Here is a 10624-nt window from a genome sequence, read left to right as displayed (position 1 = left end):
CCACAGGTTTTCTCCTTCTTTATCCCTGCTCCTGGGCAAATTTCACATAAATGGGACCTTTCTTCCCGGCACAGGTGTCAATAGGGTGGGGGGGTGGGGCAGGGAAGGAAAGCAAAAAGGTCTATCTCCGCAATCCTGATACACAGTTAATAACAAAATAAACAGTCCCGTCGCTCGTATACACTGATTTTTTGTTTATACACAGATTCAAGTAGCACGAGTTTTTGAAATGTCCAAAAAGTAAAATTTGCAAATATAAAACCTTGAATTGTCCATTTGTTTTATAAGGGACAAAAGAAGCGCAGTTTGCTTTTATGTCATTAATATTTAAATGGGACGTGAGCATACACGGATTTTTGTGTTTATAGCACGAGGGATCTTGGAACCAAACCCAGTGTAGAACAAGGTCCACTATATAGACCAGCAAAATCAAAACCATAAGAAACAAGAAGCAAAAAGTGCATCTTAGTTTTCTGGATTCGTCAATACCTTGTCTGGAAGTGCAACACACCCACAAAGACGATATGAATCGTAAGTTAATTGGGTATTAACTCTCACTTCAGGTAAATTAATACATACAGGAGAAATTGTACCACTTGATGCTACCAGTTGTCTAGTATCTTAAACAACACCATTAACCAGCCTCTTTTATCTTTTGCCTCTATATGAAATAACTGCTCGTCTTTTCAATCTGAGAACAATTTAAAATCCTCAGTATATACATTTTAATACTGCTGTCCTAGGGAAATCAGCATTAAGAATTTTCAGCAATCTGTAGGCGGGTCTGATGTAGAATATGAGATGAAAGCTTAGTCACTTCCTTATTGATACAAAAGTGATTAACTCAGTTTTAGTGTTTTCAGTATTGTTTTCCACAGAACAGCTTGTCCAGCATGGATAGTGCCATTACTTTAGAAATCAGAATGCTATACGCTATTCCTAACAACTCAGGGTTCAGGAACGAGGGCAAAACGAAAACCAGGTGCTTTGTAGACTTCAGATTCTAACAACCCTGCACAAACCTTTTTACTTTGGTTTATGGTAAGTCGAGCAGAACTCTTGAGTGTTTCAATATGTGGCTCTGTGGGTTGGATATAAAATCGGAAGTTTGAATCAGCTGGAAGAGAAATTTCCACGTTGCTATTTCATATCCGTCAAAGAGAGAGTCTTTCTATTCAGCCCATGGAACCTTGGTAAAAGAAAAAGGCATTTTTTAAGGCCAAGTTAACATCAAATAATCTGCATCCTATTTCAACAAGGAGACAATCAGGGCTGGATCGCGAAACAGATGGTTCACCTTGGTAAAATAAGGAGGATGCTGTAGAGTGTTTAGCCATTTAGACACTGTCAATGGGCGCAGGCCAGATTAGCACACTAACAAAAATAATGGGATTGTCCTTAGTCGTGTTTTAAATAGGCAACCACACACCTTAGGTGGCAGAGAAGGCTAAAGGAACCTGGGGTAAACATACCATCCTGGGAATTCCATAAGATGAAGCTATATCACTGGAAACTGATATGTTAAACTGCTTAGTGCCACAATGTAGGAGGCATTCATAGTCATAAGTACATCATACCCACTAAAATAATTGTAGCACTTAAAATTACTAATAACTGATTTTAATAAAGACTATTAAGTCTGGGGAGAGCCAGTGTGGTTTTGAATGTTAGACTTGGACACTGAGGAAACCAATCACCAGAAGAATTCCCACTAGCACATGGAAACCCAGTGCCGCACAGAAGGCAAGGCAAACCTACCTCTGAAAAATTCTGCCAAGAAACTCCATGACAGGTCAAAGTCAGAAATGACTTGAAAAGCAGACACAGCTAAGTCTGGATCCAACTCCAAGCGTCGGTTTAATGAACACTGTAAATATGCCAGTTTTTTTGAAAAAAAAAACAGTTTTAATAATAAGAATAGGGTTTATTTATATACTGTACCCCCAGCACTGGGAATACCGAGCGGTTTTACAATAGGGGGATACAGACGTTCCCTGCCCACAGGCTTACAATCTAAAAGACATGACACAAAAGGAGAAGGGAAATGGGTGAAGGGGGGGAAGGGAATCAGGTCCAGCATTCTGTACTTCTCCCTCTGAGGCCTGGACCAAGGCAGATGGACCGGATGGAGGGCTCTTAGTCAGGCAGCCCTGATGATACTGGGCCAGCGACTCTCAGCATTCCACTCAGAGGCCGAAAGAGACAGTTAGGGAGGGAGGAAGCCGGTCGCTCTTCAAGTGAGGCCAGCCCCTGATGGTATGGGCCAGCCTACTCTCCGGGTCCCTCAGAGGCCGAAGATGACAGTTAGGAGGGAGGAGCCTCTTTCTTCAGGCTACCCCTGATGGTGCTGGTTCCAGCCTACTCTCTCACCCAAGGCCGAAAGATGACAGTTAGGGAGGAGGAGCCCTCTTTCTTCAGGCTAGCCCCCTGATGGTGCGGTCACCTACCTCTCCCTCAGAGCCGAAAGATACAGGTTAGGGAGGAGGAGCCTCGTTCTTTTCAGGCTAGCTCCCTGATTGTGACGTGGGGGGCCAGCCTGCTAGTGCTCGCGCGACCTTTCCATTAAAACCTAAAGGATACAGATTATCTGTTTCGCAGTCAGTGGATCACTAATTTTTCATTTAGATCACAGATGAAAAATTCGATAGGAAATTGCACCTCGATAAACATATAAAGAGCTTGCTTATATTAATATTTTTAGTTAATCACTCAAATTTCACTTAATCAACTATGGGCCTAAGCAGATGGGTAGGAATAGCACAGGTCAAGATCGTGTTATCCTGCCACGGGTTAGTCCCTGGGCTAGGTGTTGACACACTTGCCCCCAACACCACATCATGGAGCACATGAATCAATGGTATTTTCTGCTGCTGCCACAGTTTCAGAAAACTCCATGGCAAGAGCAAGGTCTGTTGTTGACTGGCACCAAGGCCCTTATAGTGGGATGGTCAGAGCATAGATAGGGACTGAACTGGCCAATCCCATCTGGAGCTATTGACTGCGTCATCATAGGGGATGATGTAAGGCCAGGGGGAGTACGAGACCTTTTGGCCCATGCATACAGGGCCTATGGTTGCAACTAACATGAGTGGGTATTTATATATGTTATTATATTTAGTCGTATTCCGCTCTTCCCCCAGGAATGGGACTCAGCAGCTGCCAAGCATTAAAAACATACAATAAAAACCATAAAATTAAATTAAATTAAATTAATATAATATAAAAAGGAATTTATTATTACAATTAAAACAGATAGTTATTAAAAGAATAAAACATATTTTAAAAGAAAAAACTATAAATAAGGGACGGGACTAACAAATTTTAAAATGGTCCAACACCCTGCGTCCTTATAGCAATTCCTTAAACACCTGTGGGAATAGGTAGGTCTCACCTGCTGGCGAAAACCATCAAGGAGGGACCATTCTGATCTCCCTGGGGGGGAGTTCCAGAGTCTAGGGGCACCACCGAGAAGGCCCTCTCTTGTGTCCCCACCAACTGTGTTTGTGATGTGTTTGGGACGGAGAGGAAAAGGCTTCTCCAGAGGACTCAGAGTCCGGGCTGGTTCATACCAGGAGAAAAGTCTGCCAAATAGTGTGGACCTGAGTCACGTAAGGCTTTATAGTTAATAACCAACACCTGAATTGTTGCCAGAAACAAAGTTGGGCCAGCAATGAAGCGTGTTCATCAAACACGGCATTGTATGATCTCTGTATATGCCCCTGTTAACAGCCTGGCAGCATCTTTTGAACAAACGATTTCCAAACACTTTTCAAAGACAGCCCCATGTAACCCATTACAAGTGGCCAAACGTGATGTAACCAAGGAATGTACCACCATGGCCAGATAATGGTTTCTCAGGGATTAAGTTTCAACTGGTTTGCCCTCATCCAGCCATTACTGATGACAGACACTGGTTTAGGACCAGGACAGCTCCTTTGATTGAGGGGGAAGGAGTAGTAGAGTTGTCATCTGCATATTATTACACTGCACCCAAAACTCTCCCAGCAGTTTCATGTAGAGGTTAAACAGCAGAGGACACATAGGCCCTGACACACCCACAGGTCAATGGCCAGGGGGTGAAAAGGAGTCCCCCGTATCACCTTCTGGGTTTGCCTGTCCAGGAAGGAATGGCAGCCACTTAGAACAGTGCCTCCAAGCCCCAGCCCAGAGAGCAGTCCAGAAGGATACCGATCGATGGATTTGAAAGCTGCTGAGAGGTCCAGGAGAACCAACAGGGACACACTCCCCTGTCTAGTTCCCTGCAATAGGTCATCCACCAAGGCATCAAGTTACCTCTGTTCCATAGCCAGGCCTGAAACCAGATTGAATGGATCTAGATAATGGTATGTAACTTAGTTGTGGCATGTTTTTAAAGTTTTGTGTCTCCTCATCGTCCATGGTCCCTTAAGAAAAAAATATTTTTAAATATTTATATAAGACTTTCCATTAAAATAGTAGTGGGAAATTGATACCATTGGGACTGGCTGTCTATCATTCATCACCATGGTTATGCGGCTAGGATGGTGGGACTTGCAGTCCAACAATGTGCAAAGGGCCACATGTTCCGCCTCCTGCTTTACTGAAAAGGTGCCAAAATAGCTAACAACATAATTCCTTCTGTTGATTAAATAAAAGAGAACATACGTCGGGGGGCCCAAACAGACAGGCCAAAATAAGCTGCTTCAAGGTCGCTTTGGAAGTATGTTGTTGTAAATGATGCATGTGGTCCTAGAGGCCAGAAGCCACGCCAAAGCTGTGCTCCTAAAGTGGTGCGTTTGGCGAGCTTCCAGCCTCTTAGACACATGCATAATAAAATAAATAAAATAAAAAATTTTATTTTATACCGCCCTCTATAAACCAAGGCGTTGTACAGCTACTAAAATACAGGCATATCATATACATATACATAAAACACATATACCATATAAATAAAACCAATCCATAAAAACATTCCGGCCAGCTGCACGGCGTGGGGGGGGGGGAGGGTTAATCGGGGCTTGGCATCAGGGAATGCTTGCTTAAATAAGAAGGTCTTCAGCCCCTTTCTAAACTGGGCCAGGAGGTGGCCGAGCGGAAGCTCAATGGGCGAGAATTCCAGAGGGTAGGGGCCGAGATGGTAAAAGTCCTCTTAGAAGTAGGTTAGCCTGGCCCCTGGAACCCCTGCTGCCAGAGGTTCGGAGAGTGGCGGGGCATTGTATGGGGAGAGGCGGTCCTTGAGATATCCTGGGTCCCAAGCCATTTAGGCTTTATAGTAATAACCCACACCTGTGATTGCGCCCGGACGAATAGGCAGCCAGTGCAGATCTTTAAGACTGGTGTTTTATGACTGCTCTGGATTGTCAGTAACCAGTTCCTGGCTGCCATATTCTAACTATTTGTGCTTCCAGTAGGTACAAGGGGTTGCCCCATGTAGAGCGCGTTGCAGAAATCCTAGCGAGGATTACCAGAGCATGTACTACTGTTTCAAGTCCCTCTGGCCAGTAGGGACGCAGCTGGCGTATCAGCCGAAGCGTGATAACAGGTGCTCCTGACCGGCGCACCACGGAGATGTAAGGTGGAGCGACAGTCAAGGAAGCACCCCAGACTGCGTACGATCTTCACAGGAAGCGGGATCCGGTCAGGACAGTGGAACCACTGCATCCCCCGGGCCAGGGAAACTATCACGAGCCACCTCGTTTCTCTGGATCAGACTGAGTCGGTTTTTCCCCATCCAGCCCCATTACCGACTCCAGACAGGCCACGAGAGGAGAGGCCATCCCCAGTCACTGCATCAGTCGGAGACATAGAGAAGACTTCTTTGGGTGTCATCAGCGTACTGATAACCCCGCGCCCCATGTCTCCGGAGATCTCTCCCAGCGTACCTCCAAAGTGACCCGAAGCAGCTTTTATTTTGGCCTGTCTATTCAGGCCCTACTGTTTTATGCAACAAAAATCACAACCATTCAACACAACCACCTACTAACACTTCACACTGACAGCTGGCTGAGTGATGATTCCAGACTAGTCACTCAAGGATAAAAACCACTCTTTGTTGCACCCTTGAAATCACACCTTTTGGGGGTGCAGGCACCCCAGTTGGGAAGCCTGTGTTTGGAGTTGTGGGCATTTTAACAGAATTAGAAACTAAGGATTAGGAAAGTTTTGTTTGGATTTAGAAGTCTGGGCAATAACTTAGCTTGTTTGCTTTTACTGTGCGTGAATATAATCGTTGTGAAGATAATACTGCTGGCTGAGAATTAAAACAAACAAAGCCACTTCCGATCTATGCCAATAGTACTCCCTAGGTGTTTCTGTAGGCAGAGAATGGGCAATCACTACTCTCTCCTGCAACAACCCTCCAAAACACCCTAAAAAGCCTCCCAAGCCTGGTTCAAAGGCAGGTTTTCAAGTGAGAGAAAGGGTGGACCCCAAACACTGATGCTACTACTATTTTGGAGCATTAAAATTTCACAGTTGGATTTAGGCCAAAGCCGTTTTTTCTTGTCCTTTATATTAGATGTATCTGACTAGAATATTACAGTATGAATCTGTAACAGTTCAGAATTCGGAAAAAAATTACTGATTTGGACCAACAACTCCCAGAATCTCCCCGGCCGGCATGGCCACGGGCTATGGTAATTAAGGAACCTAGGAATTGCAATCCAAATAGTAACGTTTTCCAAGATGTTCTCCCAAGCCAGCAACAGCAGTAACAATTGTAATTCAGATTTAGAAGAGATGTGCTGTTCCATGTAGTTTTATCAATATGGGACAAGAAGGATATAACTTCCTCCCATGTCTTTTACCGTATTATACTCGACTACAGTATAAGTCGACCAATATATAAGTTTAGGGCAGGATTGGGGGGGAGATCATGGATTTTTGATATGACCCAGAGATAAGTCGAGGGTAAGACTTAGGGGCATGTAACAAAGATGATAAAGAAGGAAGGAAGGACAACATGCCAAATAACTTAAAACATTTCACCAGGCAAGCTGTTGTGCTCACACTAAAGGTTGATGAATGAGAGAGTAGAGGGAGGTCAGGGCGTCCAGGACAGATTTATACTCTTGCTTTAACTAGGGGTTGTTTTCCTTCTTTTAATAAGAGTTAAAGTAACAGAACGTATTGCTGACCCCTTGGATAAGTCGGCTCAGGTTTTTGGGGCCAATTTATTGACTAAAATTTCCAGACTTAACATAAGTATATACAGTATTGTCATTTAGACTCCAACCTATGGCAACACTGTCATAGGGTTTTTTTGTAAGATTTGTTTCAGAGGAGATTTCCACTGCCTTTCTCTAAAGTCTGAATGTGTGTTGCTGAAGCTAACATAATGGGTTTCCATGGCTAACAAGGACAGAACCTGGTCTCCCAAAGCTATTCTAGCACTTAAACCACAACACTCTGAATCTAATTCAAGGCTTAGCAAAAGTGCTGATCTCTTGTCATGTTTCATGGCAATAATCAATGATGTAGACTTAATTGACTGACTTGGACTCATGCATGACTTAAGTTGCTTCATTACTCAACCTGGACTCAACTCAAAAATAAATGATGCAACTGATTCAACCTGACTTGCAACTAGCAATTTTTAGTGACAGACTTGCTGGCATCATTCATTTTGAGCAATAGGCAAGACCCACCCCCAGAGCACAGGATGTTTCTCAGAGAAAGCAGCAATAATGTCAGCAATAGTTTTGAGGTGGGGAAGATCCTTCCAAATGCCTTCAAAAATTTTAGAACGCTCATCCACAGGCTGCTGAGATAGACGACCTCAACCCCGGCGTCAAGCCCATCGCCTATGCAGTTAACTGTTCTCCTTTGAAAAAGTAGCCAACCTCTTTTTTTTCTCTTAAGTTAGCTCCCAAACTTGAGAATTGACTTGAAAGTATTCTGTAAAGTCTTGAATACATTACTGGCAAAATTTATATGTATTTGATAGAGAAAACATTCATGTTTTCTCCTGGAATTTTCACTAGGGAAAAAAAATCAAGTAGAAACTATACCTGGCAATCCTGGTGCCGAAGATTACTGGTTAAATCGATAAATAGCATTTGTGAGACTGTGTAATGTCACTGTCATGGTTTCCAACACAAATGCCGGGATAAAATCATCAGGATAAATCATGAAGCTGATAGCAGGAAGTCAATATTACGTTAAGGTAACAGATAAAGGGAGAAGATCTTAAGGCCTGTCCATAACTAGTCTGAACTAGTGTAGATCCACTGCACAGTAGGGTTTAACTATCAGCAACGGATTCAACAACGCGTTACTTTAGCTGAAATTATCACACTGGATTAAGGTTCTTGCTCTCTATCTAACACGGAAAGATGGGCTGAAATTTCTTAGAGCTTTGAAAACCTCTCCTTAATTACTAGATTAGAGGCAACAGAAGCCAATAAAACTGCTAGGCAATGCAGGTCTCCAGTAGAAATGTTTCCACGTTTTTTTTTGTTTAAATATTAAATATTGGGTCCTCTAGGTGTTTTGGACTTCACTCCAAAAGCTCAGCCATCTGGCCAAGGATCTGGGATTGTGGGAGCTGAAGTCCAAACACCCAGAATGCCAGAGTTTGGAAATCACTGCCTAAATGAAGAAAATAAAAGTATGGCCGTGTTGTATAAGACCTACAAACTGTATGCTGTTATATAAGTGAGAGATTAAAGTGTCGGTACACTGGTTGCTAGTTTTTTGTTAACTTTTTTAAAATGAGTTCTACTAGTAAAAAGTTTCCAAACAACCTAGGTCAGAAACAGGAAACAGAAGAGGGGAAACAATGTTTGTTTTTTTATCTGAACATGGTAATGTGTGTTGTGAGTGTAGCAATGGAATGGATTAAAGAGCAATGGAAACCAAATAGGGATACTGAGTGGAAAATGAGAAACAAAACAATAACATCATGCATTTGCCAGTACCTGGAGCTAATCTGCCAAATCTGGGAAACATCCGGATGGACTACGGAAAACCTGCATGCGAAGGTCTTGGTCACCCAGGGGCTAACTGGGAGTGGAATCAAAGGCATTCCCAATTCTATCTTCACATCCTAATCGTCAATTGGGTTTTTTCCTACTATTTCCGGACCTAAGAACACCCCAAAAGACAACGTAAGCACAGGTGATCCATCACAAAATTAACACAGATTGGAAGGCTGCATGTTCAACTCTGAAATCAATAAAAGATCTCTAAAGAAAATACAGAGCCAGAAAAGGACCCCCCCCCCGCCTCAGTATTAAAAGTGTTTTCCTGTTCACAGAAGGATCATTAGTGTGTAAACAGCTTGAACATTCTTAGGCAATGATTTTTGTGAGCCACTTCCTCAAGTTAGGAAGACGACGGCTCTCTCCTCAATCCCTGTCCCTCTGCCTGGCAGACTCGGGGGGGGGGAGGCGGTGCTAACTATGGTGCATAATATATCTCTAAGAGAGGGAACAATTTCCAGCTAAATTAAAATTAGCAGTGGTTAAAAACCCTGCTAAAAAAACCCTCCTTAGACCCCGATTCAAACACATCACGCCTGTATCGCTGCTGCCATTTTTGGGGAGGGTGATCGAGAGAGCAGTCGCTTCCAGCTCCAATCGATCCTGGATTGAAACGGATTTTTCTAGACCCATTCAAATCGTCGTCCGGGCGGGCCACGGAGTTGAGACTGCCATGGTCGCCTTAGTTGATGATCTCCATCTGGGCATGGCAGGAGAAAGGTCCCTGTTAGTGCTTTTGGCATCTCCGCGGCTTTCAATACCAGTGACCATGGTATCCTTCTGGAACGCCTGAGGGAGTTGGGTATCGGGGGCACTGCGCCCAGTGGTTTCCGATCCTACCTCTCGGGTAGATTCCAGATGGTGCAGCTGGGGGACGTTTGCTCGATAAGAGGGCACTTACATCTTGGTCCCTCAAGGAGCTTTCGGTCCCCATGCATTTCAACTTTTACAGTGGGTGCTTCGGGTTAGAAATTAATTCGGTCCGCCTGCCTTTGCGTAAGCCGAAAGTCGAACCCGAAACACTTTTCCGTTAGCACTGGAAAAGCCTATAGCTGCACTTTGCAGCAGTGGAATTTTGCGCCGAAATGAATTTCATAACCCGAAAAAAGATTTCGTAACCCGAAAAGTTTTTTTGCAATTCCAACTTTCGTATCCCGAAATTTTCGTTAAACCCGAATTCAATTTGTATCCAGAGGCACCACTGTACTGAAACTGCTGGGGATAGATCATTCCGGAGATACGGGGCGCAGTGTTATCATTTACGCTGAGAACCCAAATTATGTTTCTCCGTGTCTCCGACTGATGCAGTGACTAGGGATGGCATCTCTCCTCTAAATGCCTGCTTGGAGTCGGTAATGGGCTGGATAAGGGAAAACAAACTCAGTTTGAATCCAGAGAAAACGGAAGTACTGGTGATAGGTTCCCCGGGTCTGGGTGGTGAGATTTGCCATCTGGTCCTGAACGGGGTCACGCTTCCCTTGAAGGACTCAGTCTGAAGCTTGGGAGTGCTCCTAGACTCGTCGCTCCAGTTGTCATCTCAGGTGGATGCAACGGTCAGGTGCGCTTGTTATCAGCTTCAGCTGATACGCCAGCTGCGTCCCTACCTGGACCGGAGGGACCTTGTAACTGTAGTACATGCTCTGGTAACCCTTCGACTGGATTTC

General features: G+C 44.1%; 1 protein-coding gene across 1 annotated transcript in view; it reads right to left on the bottom strand.

Annotated features, from left to right (window-relative positions):
* Window positions 1-1137: 1137 nt before the first annotated feature.
* The window catches only part of PM20D1 (peptidase M20 domain containing 1), a 29251-nt gene continuing 19764 nt past the window's right edge, over window positions 1138-10624 (bottom strand). The window contains exon 11 of the mRNA XM_042465541.1: window positions 1138-1189. Coding sequence (XP_042321475.1) covers window positions 1172-1189 — 18 coding nt within the window. The 3' untranslated portion in view covers window positions 1138-1171. The remainder of the gene's footprint in view (window positions 1190-10624) is intronic.

Source organism: Sceloporus undulatus, chromosome 4 (assembly GCF_019175285.1).
Source record: "Sceloporus undulatus isolate JIND9_A2432 ecotype Alabama chromosome 4, SceUnd_v1.1, whole genome shotgun sequence".
Taxonomy (NCBI): Eukaryota; Metazoa; Chordata; class Lepidosauria; order Squamata; family Phrynosomatidae; genus Sceloporus; species Sceloporus undulatus.
This window is presented reverse-complemented; position numbering and strand designations above follow the sequence as displayed.